The sequence below is a fragment of the Phocoena phocoena genome, chromosome 6, assembly GCF_963924675.1.
Source record: "Phocoena phocoena chromosome 6, mPhoPho1.1, whole genome shotgun sequence".
Taxonomy (NCBI): Eukaryota; Metazoa; Chordata; class Mammalia; order Artiodactyla; family Phocoenidae; genus Phocoena; species Phocoena phocoena.
This window is the reverse complement of record NC_089224.1, coordinates 31,375,384-31,390,085: the sequence shown is the minus strand read 5'-3', so window position 1 is coordinate 31,390,085 and position 14,702 is coordinate 31,375,384. Positions and strand designations below refer to the sequence as shown.

Genomic DNA, 14,702 nt, shown 5'->3' with positions numbered 1-14,702 from the left:
ATGTGACTGGGCAGCTCGGGGAATACTTTTATAGCAAGTACCAGTCGATAGCTTGATGGAATACCTGTTGCTTGTCAGATCTTGTGGCTGCTCAGGGACTTCTGTCCTTTAATTCGGCAAACATTCCTGAGCCCCAGGCATTGTGCAGCCAGCACTATACCCAAGGCATACACAGGAAGCCTGGTAAACGGAAGGTCCAAGGAAGAATTGGAGATCCTGGTAGGAGAGAAGTGCAGTAGGGGCAGCAGATGGGAGGAGAACATCAAGAAAGGCGGCATTTCGGGCTTCCCTGGTGGCGCAGTGGTTGAGAGTCCGCCTGCCGATGCAGGGGACACGGGTTCGTGCCCCGGTCTGGGAAGATCCCACATGCTGTGGAGCGGCTGGGCCCGTGAGCCATGGCCGCTGAGCCTGCGCGTCCGGAGCCTGTGCTCCGCAACGGGAGAGGCCACAACAGTGAGAGGCCCGCGTACCAAAAAAAAAAAAAAAAAAGAAAGGCGGCATTTCTAAGGAAGGAGGAGGTTGTGTGGAGTCTTGCTGGGGAGGATGGATTCTTGCTCAGTGTTTTGACGTGGAAAGAACTAATCAGTGAAGTGTTTTTTATTTTTATTTTAAAATGCTGGGCTGGGCTGGGCGAGGGCTTCCCCTTGCTCCCCGCCACGCGCACCACCACGGGCGGAGTGTGAAGTGTTTATTAGAACCCAGTTTATCTATCATTCTCTAGAGCCTACAGGATTGGATAGTTCAGAATTAGTTAAGTAATTTTCTCTCTGCTACTGAGACGCGATCGCATTGACAGTAAGAGAATAGTTGTTTTCCAAGCCCCGCTGTGCACAGAAGAAACTGTGGGATTAGGCGAGGTAGTATGGAATCGTCTCTTGGTTTCATCTTTAACTAGGTGGGTGATTTGACAAGGTGGTGATCTGTGACTAGGTGGGTGATCACGTTCCTTCTCATGCCTTGTCTCCTAAAGATATGAAGATTAAATGGAAAGCTCTTGGAAGACTGCACAGCACACAGCAGCACTCCATAAACGGTGCTAATTGGTAATAGATATTCAAAGATGCCATGAATTTTGAAAATACTTCATATGATACAATGTCATTATACATTTGTCCAAAGCCACAGAATGTGCTACACCACGAATGAATCTTAATGTAAACAATGGACTCCAGGTGACAATGATGTGCCCATGTAGGTTCATGGATTGTAACAAATGTCCCACTCCGGTACAGGATGTGGACAGTGGTGGAGGTTGGTGTGCTGCAGGGGCCATAAGGGAACTCTCTACTTTCTGCTCAATTTTGCTGTGAACCTAAACCCTGCTCTAAAAAATAAAGTTTATTAACAAAAATGTAAAAAAAAGATGCCATGTATTTTTATCAATTATTGAAAAAATGTTACACAGTTGCGTAGCACTGTTCAGGTTTCAGAAGAACCCTTGAGCACATTATCTCATTGGAGCCTCACTACTTTGAGCCACACAGAGGAGCGTTGGCATGGCTATTTTATAAATGATGCTTAAACTCAAGCCCTTTAGTATAGTGCCTTAGACACTATTTAAAAAATCCAGTCCTAAATTTTCTGATTGAGGATCCTGTGTATGACTAATAGCTTTCTTTCCTCTATTTAATACACACTACTCAGTTTTTAACGTTGGCTGTTTTGCATGTATGTGCTCAGCCATTGTCAGTGGATCAGGCATACCTAATGTTACTTGAAAATGGTGCAGATCCCTGAAAGAAACTGGCATGTTAGAAGAAAGTGTCTTCATGACTATATAAAAAATGTGTGCTCCTTTATCTCAGAGCAGCAGCTGTTGTGTGGTGTTGAAGTTAGTCGGGTGTGGAGACTGTTGAAGTGGTCCCAAGCTGTAACCACTTCTAGATTTCCACTAATAGGTTAAAAACTTACAATAGGAAAATGTTCAACACTGCACTTCAGGATTTCATTTCAGGGTTCTAGACATTTAAAAAAGTGTTTTCTTAGTAAGACCGCACTTGAGCCTCACTACTGTGGAAGGGCAGGTATGGTTTCCATTTTACAGGCAAGGAAAATGAACTGCTAAAAGGTCAGAGGGATTTGCCACACTCTCACCTGGAATAATGGCAGAGCCAGAACCTAATCAAGCCTAGAATTCCACTCAGTGCAAAGTGTGCTAAATTCTTGACTGCTGCTGTCCAAACAAGCCTGCTTTCAAAGATAAAGAAGTACCGAGCACATCTTTGCAATTTTAGGGAGGTTTGTTAAATTCTGTTTCCTTTCAACATTTTTTTTTGCCATAATACTGAACCCTACTGACTTATCTACCCAGGATTTTTTCCACTAGGGTAATATATATATATATATATATATACACATATATTTGAATAAACTGAAGTTATCTGAGAACATTTAATAACATCTCTAAGTGTGCACATTCCTGCTACTGTACACACTGAGCAAGAGATTAAAAAGTGTAGATTGGGGGTATAAAAAATGGATTTCATATTTTTGTTCTTGAGAGAAAGAGGAAGGGAGAACCCTGGTGGTGGGGCATTTTTGCAGCTTGTAAGAGACAGACCAGCTGCATCTGCAAGATAGCCACACCCTGGAAACTGGACTCAGCATGGAGCAGATGTTCCTGTCCCCCAGCTGGGGTGCTGAGAAGGGGCTGTGACCAGCATCCAAGTACAGGGAGTGAAGAGAACCAAGGGCAATACATTATCCAGGTCTGCTGGCAAATACTAGTCACTGTCCCACTGATTCAGTGTGACGAACTGAAAATCAAAAAGCTATCAAATACATTAGGCAGAATCTACTTTAGAAATCAGAATAAAATGTAGGAAACTTTCAACATTCTTCAAAGGATATATGAAAATATGGTTTCTATGAAAAGGAAGATAATAAGAACAAACTAAAAGAATGAGAGGAAAAGGAAGGTGGTGGGTTAGGTAAGTTCAAGAAAGTTACAGGTGCAATAACAAACCTCATGTTAGAAAGAGCAAACAGCAGAATGACACTAAAAATCAAGCCAGTCACGTGGAGGTTAAACTTGACAAGCTTTCCTAACCGGAAAGGAAAGAGATGATAGGGAGAGGCATTTGAGAATAGACAAAAGTATTTTTGAGAACTAAAATTATGAATATAGATATTCTCTCAAATTAAAAAAAAAACAAACCTTAGGTGGGGAGAGACATTGGATTCACTTTTGTTTCAGACAAATGTCACTGATACAAAAGTTACAGGGAGAAATAAACACAGAAGCATCCAAGCAGAAAAATAAAACCTATAAGGGAACAAAAATCAGGTTGGCCCCAATCTCGTTACAATGCCAGAAGAAAACAGAATGCCATCAACTGTCTTTCCAAAGAAAGTGACAAGAATTACGTGTCCAGTCGACTTTCATGTGCGAAGGCAAGAGAAGAAAAGAGGAGCAGCAGAGGAAAGTCAGGTAGAGCAGTTTTAGCCCAGGGTGCTTAATTCACTTGTTAATTCATGAGTTTCAGTTCATTCAAAACTGAGTAAGGAATAATGCCTAATTCTTTCTACCACAACTTCCCTACTCTAAAGTTAATTTTTTTTTTCTTTTTTTGGCTGCCCCGCGTGGCTTGCAGTATCTCAGTTCCCTGGCTAGGGACTGAACCTGGGCTACAGCAGTGAAAGCCCCGAATCCTAACCACTAAGCCAAAGGGAACTCCCCTCTAAAGTTAATTTTGATATGGTTCTTTTTTAGCTGGAAAATGTCTCCAAGTAATTTGTTTAAAAGAAGGGCACACAAGGTATGCTACTTTCTGAGCCCTCTTCTATCTGGGAACGTTTGCCCAGCAAGCACCTGCTGCAGCCCTTCCTATGCATTCACCCCCCATAAATCTGTGCCTCTTACTGGCACACTCTCACGACTTGGCAGGCGTCGGGTGTCAATAAACACCAGATCGAATGAGCACATGTAAAGGGAACATGGGATAAAGAGGAGCAGATCTGTACCGCCCTTAATCCTTGACCTAGTTTCCTCAGGAAATGTAGGACTCTCAGTGGAAAGTAATATGGATAAAGTTACAGGTTGAAAATGTGATTTTATTTGAAAATGATAAATAAACCGAGGCATAGTTTAGACCATGTACTACTTCTGAAGGGCTTGTGAATTAGAGAAACAGTTCCAGGAGGGCTCCAGTCAGACCAATCAAACTCATGACTGGCAGAGATAGCCTCTTTAATAATCAGGGATTTTAAAAGTCCTCCACCCTAATTTCTGAATATCATAAAAAGTAAAAATTACTTTTGTCATTTTTCCTTTGAAAATGTTTTTAGCAGCAAACAGGACTCTTGTTTTCCTTACTTCATTTTTATGACCATAGTAGTTATATGTCAACTTACTTAAAATTAGAGAGGGAAGAAAACTAAAAGCCCCTCAGTGGCACTGCTCATCCACGGAAGGCTCACATAAATAGGTACTCATGTTCACGTTATCACTTCTTCTACAAATATCAATAAAGTAAGGTTTGTAAATCGTAAATACAGTAGTGGCAGTTCACACATATTTGACACGCTTTCACACAAGGATTCAGTCAACAACAATAAATATAATTTCCCCTCTTCAAAACAAACAAACAAAAAGGATTTATAAGGGAAAAAAAGGATTAATTTACTTGGAGTTCATCAGCACACTAATTTTAGTGTGCTTTGAAAGAATTAAAAAGCATGAAATTGTATTCCTGAATACTGGCCCATAATTACATTTTTTTTTAAACCTGTCTTCAATACATACATCATGGCTTTCTATTAAAATCCTTAAATCTACAGGGATTTGTAGTAGGTAAGACTATATAAAAAATTTTTTTCCTCATTAACAATTTCATTAAGTTAAAAAAAAAAAATCGGACATCTCCCTTAAATGTTAAGTTGAAGCCTGATCTATGCTGCTGTGTCCTGTGAAATGAACCTAATTTTCAAAGTGAATAGGAACGCCTGAGTGGCCATTTAGAGTGCGGCATTTTCCTTCCCTCATGATTCCTGCTGGGTCCTCTTCGCTGAGGCTTTTCCCTGAGTCATATATTTACTGGAAAGGCTACCTAGAGGAGGGGAAAAAACAAAACCCAACATAAATGAAACAAGCCTCACTTTATCGTAAACGCCATACAATTACTTCTTATTGTTAATTATTCACAGAAACTTTTCATACTGGTCCCTTGTTTTGAATCAAGTAATTTGGCTAGATATATTGTAAAAAGGTATATATAGAACATTATCTATTAAACATAAGCCTCGTCACATTCTTTCTAAATGCAGACGAGTTGCTAGAGTGACATCATTTTAATACATTTGCATGCTCACTATTTACATATTGGTACAGAAGGCCAGGTGAACTTTTAAAGGCTCTGCTCTGCATCTGCAACCAAACAGAATAGATTGCAAAGAATACTTTGGTCAGAAATATATATCTTGCATCATTACTCTGAAGACACGAAGCTGTGAATGGTGATATTGTAGCCGTAAGTCATTGATTTAAAAGAAAAAAAGGAAATTTATTATATTTACAGGTGAAGGACAGAAATAAAGACTGCTAATTAAATGCATACCACAGAACAGTTAATAAGTTCTGTTCTGGAGTCTAAACAAATAGATCAACGAAGCAAGAAAACTGAGAAATTCTTAAGTGATTACTTGTAAGAAAGTAGTATATAACAAAGGTTATACACATTGATTATATACATTTCAAATCAATGGGGGAAAGTATGGATTGTTCAATAACTGGTATTGTGTCAAATAAGTAATTTTGGAAGAAAAGGGTTAGATAAGTTTCCTTCCTCACATCATACTTTTCCTCCCCACCTAATTCCAAATGAATTATAGAATTAAATATAAGAGAGTCAAAGTATAAGAAGTAGTGAATATTTATACAATCTTGGGGTGGGGAAAGAGTTTCCTAAGTACATCACATTATATTTTATTTATGAAAAAGGCTTTCTATGCTTAGTACTAAAGAAGTTACAAATCAATAGAGAAAAGATGAACACCAATAGATAGCTGGTGAAAGAAAAAGCAATATATGAAAGAGAAAAAAACAGCACAAAAAAATACTCAATATCAATGGGTAATCAAAGAAATGCAAACAAGATACCAATTCCTAACCACCAAATTGTTTGAAGGAAGAGCAGAAGGACAGGGAAGTAGGTAGAAATTTTGGTAAAGGAATATTCATACAAACCTTACAATAATTTAAGTATGCAAACAACTCAAATGTCCAGAACTTGTGATATGACTAAGTATATCGTGAACAAAATAGGATTATTAGGTATGCAGAGGATAATTAATAACATGAAAAAAGCAGTTTATAAAACCACATGAATAATATTTCCATTAAAACTAAAAATTAAAAAAGGAAAAAGGAAAAACCCTACCAATCAGATATTTGGTGCCTCATTTTCCTTATCTGTAAAATAAGGGCAATAACACCTACCCCCTTGGAGTTACTGTGACGATTAAATTAATTAATACATGTAAAGCAACTGAAACTGGCACATAGAAAGTACTCAATAAATGCTAACTATTATCATTACACTGATGTAAAAAGCTGGGAAGATTTTACCTCCAAAACCTAAACAATAGTTAATGCTCTAGAACGGGACAAGTATAAATGGCTTTTATTTTCATTTTGCTTAAACTATACTTTCTAAAATGTCCAAAGCCAAAATATTAAGTATGCAACTATAAACTTATGCCCCCCAAAAGCAAACTTTTCGAAGCAGGACATCTAGATAGTCAACTCACAGTGAAAAATGAGTGCTATGTCAGGAAGATTCAAAGTACTCTGCTTGTGTATAAATACCATATTTATACCACGGAGTGTCTACTGGTCAAAAATACACATCTTTGATATTCTGAACTGCATAAAGTATTGAGGACAGGCTTTTCACTTGAAGGACAAAAATTTAGATCACTACACCTCATATTCTACACACACTTTGGATGGATTAAAGATCTAAATAGGAAAAATAAGGTTTTAAAGCTAATAGAAAAAAATACAGATGTATACCTTTATAACCTCAGGCTAGGGAAGAATTTCTGAAAGATAACCCTAAAATCATGAATCACATGTCCATGAAAACTAATCAGGGAAAACCAATCATCTGATTATCTCAAAATTAAAAACTGAAGTGGCAATAGATACAAGGTGAAAGACAAGACATACTGGAGGAAGATATTAAGGAAGTATATATATAATAATATATATATAATAAGTATCTATATATAATTATATATAATATATAGATATTAATGTAATATTAATATATTAATATATTATATTATATAATATTATATATATTATATTATATAATATTATTTATGAAAGCTAAAAATTTGGGTTTTTATTAGAGGCATTCACATTTTATCACATTTATAAATTTATCACATTTATAAATTCACATATTTATTCACATAAATAATATATATTATTATTAATATAATATATATTAATATATATAACATTGTATATTATATTAATATATATTATATAATATAATATATATTATATATAATATTAATATATAATATTATATTATTATATATATAAGTACTTATATAATAAGTATATATATAATAATAAATGCTCAGTATTCAGAATGAAGAACTCTTGTAAATTATTAAGGAAATGATAATCCAACAGGAAAATGGGCAAATGATCTGAACAGACCATTTATAGAAGAGGAACTCCAACTGGCCAGTAAACATAGAAAAAGGTGCTTAGCATCACCAGAGTCAAAAAAATACCCATTAGAACAACACCAAAGTATTTTTCACTCATCAGATTTGTAAGAATAAAAACTGCTGATGGGAGTGATAATTGTTTCAACCAATAAGAGGGTATACGACAGTATCTAACTGAACTGAAAAGGCACATATGCACATATGAAAATGCGCTATGACCCAACAATTTGACTTCTAGGTACTCAAGCCCTATAGAATCTCTAAAACATGCTCAAGAAGACTCACACAAGAGTGATCACTACAACACTGTTTATAATAGGAAAAAATCAGAGGTAATCTAAATGTTCACGTACTAGGTAATGGCTACATAAAATATTCTGTATTTGTATGATGCAATACTGTAAAGAAAGAGGCTAAATCTATATACAACAACATATATAAATTTCAAAGTAATTTCGTTAAAGATATAAAAAGCAGGTTGTAGAACATTCTTATTATACAGTGTGATATGTCATTTAAATTTAAATATTCACCAAGGATACGTACATTAAAGGATACATAAGTAAGGGCTTAAAAAGAACCGGTACCTGAAGTCATAATAATAGATCCTCTGGGATGGAGGGGGGACATGACAGACAGAATGGGCCTGGGGTAGTCACCATCTTAACCTTTTATTAACAAATGATTGAAAAGAAAATGTGAAAAAATAATGCCAATTCTCTAGTAGATGGGTAGTTGTTATATTATTTGTACCTTTAAAAAAATTTTTCCCCAAAATGTTAAGAAACCATTCCTTTCTAAGAATAGTACTTATAGTCTTATTACTGCATCACTTAAACATGTAGTCCCATATATATATATATATATATATATATATATATATATATATATAAAATCTCATCATACCTGAAGAAACTTCATATAAAAAATTCACATGTAAAAAGATAAAACTATGGGACTTCCCTGGCAGTCCAGTGGTTAAGTCTCCACACTTCCAGTGCAGGGGGCACATATTCGATCCCTGTTGGGAACTAAGAACCCACATACCGCATGGTGCAGCCAGAAAAAAAGATAAAACTGCTAGAAATAAAATATGAATTTTTATGTAATCTGGGGGAAGAACATGAAATTCTTAAAATAGTGTAAGCATGACTTGAAACTACCCTAAAGCCGGCTAGATCAAACTACTAAAACAAACAAACGTTATATATGGCAAAATAAATCATAAATGAGGCTGAAAGAATAATAAACTGGTGGTGGTGGCGAAGGCTACTGTAACACATTTGACAAAGCATGAATGAATTTCTAAGTAGAAAGAACTAAAGACAAAAATGAATCCTCAACGAAAATACAAAGATATAACATGAAGAAATACAAATGAAAACGTGGGAAATGTTAGTGTTTAATGGTAATAGTAGAACTTCAAGCAGACTGGCAAAAAAAGACTACCCTAATGAAGTGAGGGTATGGAAAGTTTGTGAATGACTCTGAGATTGTCAACAATCACAACATGGCATTAATTGTATCTCTGTCGAAACATGCATGCTTTTAAACCTATTATCCTCCTAAATGGGTATTTATCCTGAGGAAATAACTAGACAAACATGCAAATATACATTATAATGCTTAAACAGTGGTCTTCAACCTTGGGTACTTGTATTCCTGAATAGCTTAACAGGACAAGTGCTTAACGTATTGGGCAATCAGAGAGCTGACCACAGTGCTTCAATTTCTGAGTTCTTTCTGAGAGTGCCTTTGTGGCCCAGGCTTTGGGCTGGTTCTCAGGAATCACACCACTTTTTCTTTCCCCTTTCACAAGACAGAGAGGCATACCTTCTAACCATCCACCTCTTAATGTGGTACGTTGCCCCAGGGTGAAAAAAAAAAGCTTTGGGAGGCAGGGAGGCACACAGAATGCTGGTATCTGTGATAAAATGTGAATGCCTCTAATAAAAACCCAAATTTTTAGCTTTCATAAAATTACACTGATAGCTGATGACCATCAAAATAATTTCTGATGATGCATTATTATGTGATTTTTGGTCAGTTGATTAAAAAGGAATGAAAATAACTGAGTGGCACTGTTGTAATACATCTTCCCTTCCCAGACTCCTAAAGGTATTTCTTATTACTTTTAATTTGCTATCATAAAGACTAATGAGTTTTCTCAATGTTTACCAAGTATAAAAGCAGAAAGATTAGGAATAGAAATGATTCACTGTTTCAGTCCTGCAGTAAGTAGTACTGATCCAAAGATGAATGAATGCATGGGGAAAAAAATCCCATCTAAATAAAGGACAGTCGTTTTCAGTAAGTAAACATAAAAAGCAATTTTTAATCAAAATTTGTAACATTTGTTTTGGCTAATTACATTATTCTTATAACTATAAAAATAATTTAGAAGAAATGTTTACACTTTGAGATTTAATAAAAAGCTTAAAAATTCAATTTATATAAAAAAATTCAATCTATATAAACACTTCTGTTGCAGATAAGTATGATAGGCTGGTCAATAAAATGCTTGAAATATATATGATAAAAAGGTACCATCTTAAGATAAAATTCCATGGAAGTGAAACAAAAGAATTCAAGGCAGAAAAAAGAAAGATGTAAAATTTCTGCAATAATATTTATATTTCATTTGATACATTTAAGGCTGATTTAAAAGTTTTGTTTTTAAAATGCCAATATTTACAAAAAACCTCCAAAAATTACATGTTTTGCAATTATGATAAAAAATGGAGATATAAACTTAAACACATACAAGGAGATATATTGGTGGTTCAACATTTTGGGGGAGAGTATGCGAGCAAAAAAGTTTTGAAGACACTGACATAACAAATGTTTGAAAAGAGCTAGCTCATTAATAAGGAATGGTTAAATAAATAATGTATATTCATATACTGGAATATCAAGAAGGGTATGAAAAAGAATGATCTATATTCACTGATACTAAGATCTCCCCATATGGTTTTTAAAAAGTGCTTCTATTATTTTAAATTTACTATCATAAAGAGAACTGTGTTTTTGTTTTTAATAAGTAGGCTTTAACATTCTGGTTAAGGAAAAAAGTATACATCATCACGAAGGAGAAAAGATATCCACCAATCTCTTATAGTATCTCCAATTTTTAAGATTTCAAATCCTGGGATTAAAATGGAATAAACGAAGAGACAGAGGTAGTTTCTTTTGAAAAGTAATTTTCTTTGCAAAAACGGTAGAGGATTAAGAAATAGAAAAATGTTAGTTTTCTGAGATTCTCATACTGAACAGTTTATGACTGTGGTTCTCCAATCTCCACATACTCCTGTTTTGTTAAAAATTTCCATTATATATTTGTCCTAGAAGTTAGAGAGAATTACAGCATGGTTGGAGACTTTCTGTTAACCACAGTAATAAGAGTAGTAATAATTTATTGAGTGATGTGTGCCAGATGCTGTGTTAAGGGGTTTACATGTATGAAATTAATCCTTACAATTGCCCTGTGAGATATCAGCCCCAATTTATCGACAAGGAAACTGAGGCACTGAGAGGTTCGATAACTCGACAGAGGTAATGCAGCTAGTAAATGACTGAGCTGGATTTCAAACTCAAGTAAGTCTGATTTTAACACTCGTATTCTTGATTATTCTTCCAAACTTACTGAATATCTAAGGCACTGTGTTGGCTGTGTGTATGTGCGGGAGGGAGGAAACAATGAAGATCAAGGAAATTCATGGAATTTTCTATCTACTACTATCACATTTGAGAGTTAAGAACTATACGTAGCTTAGTGGAAAGGAATGGAGGGTGGTATCTGGAGAGGAAAAGAGAACTTGGTTGAGTGCTTACTACTGAATGGGTGCTTTAATCTTCTCAGCACCCGATGACACAGATGGTGCTACTGCCAATTTTATAAATGTGACATCTGGAGCTCAGAGCAGCTAATTTCTTCTAAGGTCAGTATAACTGATGTGTGAGAGCAGAGGCTGTCCACACCAGCAGGCTCTTGTTAGGAAACTACCCGTGCATCACAGATAAATAAGCCTGTGAAAAGGAAGAGCTTTTTGGAAACTTAATATTACTTACAGTTGAGACATATTTCACATCTATAACAACATAGATAACTTATATAAATTTACCATGGGTAAATTTGACAGTATTAACAGTTGTCAATAAATTAAACTTGAAGTTTAATTTATTGGAAAGGATAAATTTTAACCACCTATGTTTTCTTTTCTTTTCTGGTATAAAGTAAGCCTATTTATTGTAATAAACTTACTACAGGAAAAAAATAAAGTTAAGTTTTACAGTTATTCAAAAGATTTATAAATATCTAAGTCTTCTACTCAGAAGACAATTTATTGAAATCCTAACTTACTGTCAATTGGTAATGCCATTTCTAGGCATATGTCTAATATCTGTATTTCTCCCCCACTTAAAAAATTATACAATTATAAAGTTTTACTCTCAAGATGTGTAAAGCCTTTAGCAGAAGCAATGCCGACAGATGCCCTGCGGGAATATCAACCCCATCAGCACCCCCTGCCAACCTCCGCCCTCGCTGCATGCAGCTACTGTTCTAAGTGCTTTTATGAGGGTTTCTCAACAGCCGTACCAGGCAAGTGATAGTAGTGCTATTATCCCCTTGTAACAGATGAGGAAACTGAAGGAAGCGGAGGATAAGATCACAAAGCTAGAAATCACACCATGCGACCTGATGGCAAAGCCGATATTCAGAAACACCTTATCCTTGGCAAAACAAATATCTCAACTAAGCAAGGATCAGTATTTTCTTATGTAAAATGTTCTGGAAATGCCTGTTCAAGGCTGAAGCTTGTAAAAACAACGCTCTTTTGCCTTGCTTACATCTGGTAACCTTGTGATCCTCAAACTCTCAGAGGATCTACGGGAAACAATCCCACAAACTGCAGTGGAGTCTGTTTCCCAAACACTTTCATCTGTTGAAGTAGCTTTCAGAGGCAGCCTGTCAATCTCATCCATCTTTCATGGCTGCTGCTATTGTCAATCAAATCCTCTCACGATAGGCCCCATTCTCTTTTCACACGATTTCATTTTGAGGGTTTTCCCAGAAGAACTTTTCTTATTTTTAAGTCCATGCATTCCACTGACAGCAATTACAAGACCTTCCCAGGAAAGAGCTGCTCTCGCCTGTTCTTACAGTCTCCTATGTCTTTACCTTTCATGGACACCATATTCCCCTTTTGGGTAAGGGTGGCAATTCTCTGAAGATTTCTGTTTCTCTTTGAGTTGTTCTACCTCACTCTGCATACCAACCTCAATACTCAGGCCTTTTAAATTTTGATTGTAAAGAGATTTGATGCCATTTCAAATGTTTTTTCCAATCATTAAAAAAAAAAACCCAACTGTAAAATTAGCATATCATAAAAACAAATGCCTACTTCTATGTAGATCATTTTATATACTGGAGATAATTCATCGTGGTACTGACAGAAACGGAAGTACTTAAATAATTTAATAATTCAATTAATTTTTCTCTTGTTAACATTCAAAGTAGAAACAACCAAATACTCTTTGCCTGGAGCTCTCAGCTTTCCCAGGGTGAGATCACTGTGCCCTGGCTTATTTCAGCCTGGTTTGGTGAAAGCTGGGAAGAGTTCTCTCTACGGTGGGACTCCGGAGGCTGCTGAGGCTCTGAGAGCGCTATCTCTCAGAAACCGACACCTGATGGTAGATACAGATTAGCCTCTTCACACGCTGTAAACTAACACAGGCACCTCTCCAATCGAAAAGCAAACATTCTTTGCACATTAGCAATAAGACACAATATGTAAAAGCTGAGCATAAAATATGTGGCTTGTTTTACATCGTATATAAAAATGTCAGGTTATATCAATGAAGTTTTAAAATTTCAAAAACTTAACTTTTCTCATCAACTATACAATCAAGTTAAAAAGAGTACACATGCTCTATTTGCTTATAGGATGTTCCTCCTTTAACTCTACTTTATTGAAGATTAGAGAGAGAGAAAGAAAGAGAAAGAGAAGGCCTTCACAGCCTCCCATTTCCCCCTCCCTTTTAGCATCTTTCCTTAGGCCTGGGGCCTGGGTGGGGATGGGGCACTAACCCCACCTGGCACTAACCCACAGCTGAAGGTAAGCAGCCTACAGTTCTTCTAGCACTTCTCACCACAACTCTCTACAATCAGGTTTTTCTGCCCTCCACTCCAAAGAAATGGCTCTTTTCAAAGTCACAGTGAGTGACTTCTGTGTTGCCAAATAAAATGCTGAATTCTCAGTCTTCGGTGCACAGACCTATGAGCAGCAATCTGCACAAAGTCAATTCTCCCCCTTTGAGGCACTTTCTCCATTTGGACTCCGGGACCCAACTTGCTGCTTCTCCTTCCCCATGAACCATTTTTCCTGTGTCTCCTTGGTTTAGTTTGCCTGAGCCTCTACATGCTTTTTCTCTTTTCTAAGTGATCGCAGTCAGACCCAGGACTTAACTACCATCTATTATACACTGAGCATGCTCAAATTTGTATCTGCAGCTTGGATTTTGCTCTAAATGCCAGGCTCCTATATCTACTTGGCTACTCAACATCCCTACCCAGTATCTAGCAGGTCTCTTAAAACTTACACGTCTAAAACCGAACTCTATTTCTCCCCATAATCTGTTCTCCCTGACGGTTCCCCGGCACAGGAAATTCAAACTCCATTCTTCTAGCTGCTCAGAGCAAAAATCACAGTGTCTGCTCTGATTCTCAAAATCTCATGATTTTCTGTCATGCTTTATCATCTAACCCATCAACAGATCATGTTGGCGCTACCTTTAAAGTCTCCAGAACATTAGCAGTCCTCACTTCCTCCACCCCTTCTACCTACATCTAAGCCGTCCTCCACTCTCCCCTGAACTATAGCAGGAGCCTCCCTGTTGGTTTGAATTTTCACCCTTGCCTCCTCACGGCATAATGAACCTTTTAAAACAATTCAGATAATACCACTCCTTTGCTCAAAACCCTCCAACAGTTGCCCATCTCATGTAGAGATAAAAAT

General features: G+C 36.4%; 1 protein-coding gene across 2 annotated transcripts in view; it reads right to left on the bottom strand.

Moving 5' to 3' along the window:
* Positions 1-4,980: 4,980 nt before the first annotated feature.
* The window catches only part of TUT7 (terminal uridylyl transferase 7), a 68,978-nt gene continuing 59,256 nt past the window's right edge, over positions 4,981-14,702 (bottom strand). For both annotated transcript variants that reach the window (XM_065878439.1, XM_065878440.1), the window contains one exon: positions 4,981-5,048. In XM_065878439.1, coding sequence (XP_065734511.1) covers positions 4,981-5,048 — 68 coding nt within the window. The remainder of the gene's footprint in view (positions 5,049-14,702) is intronic.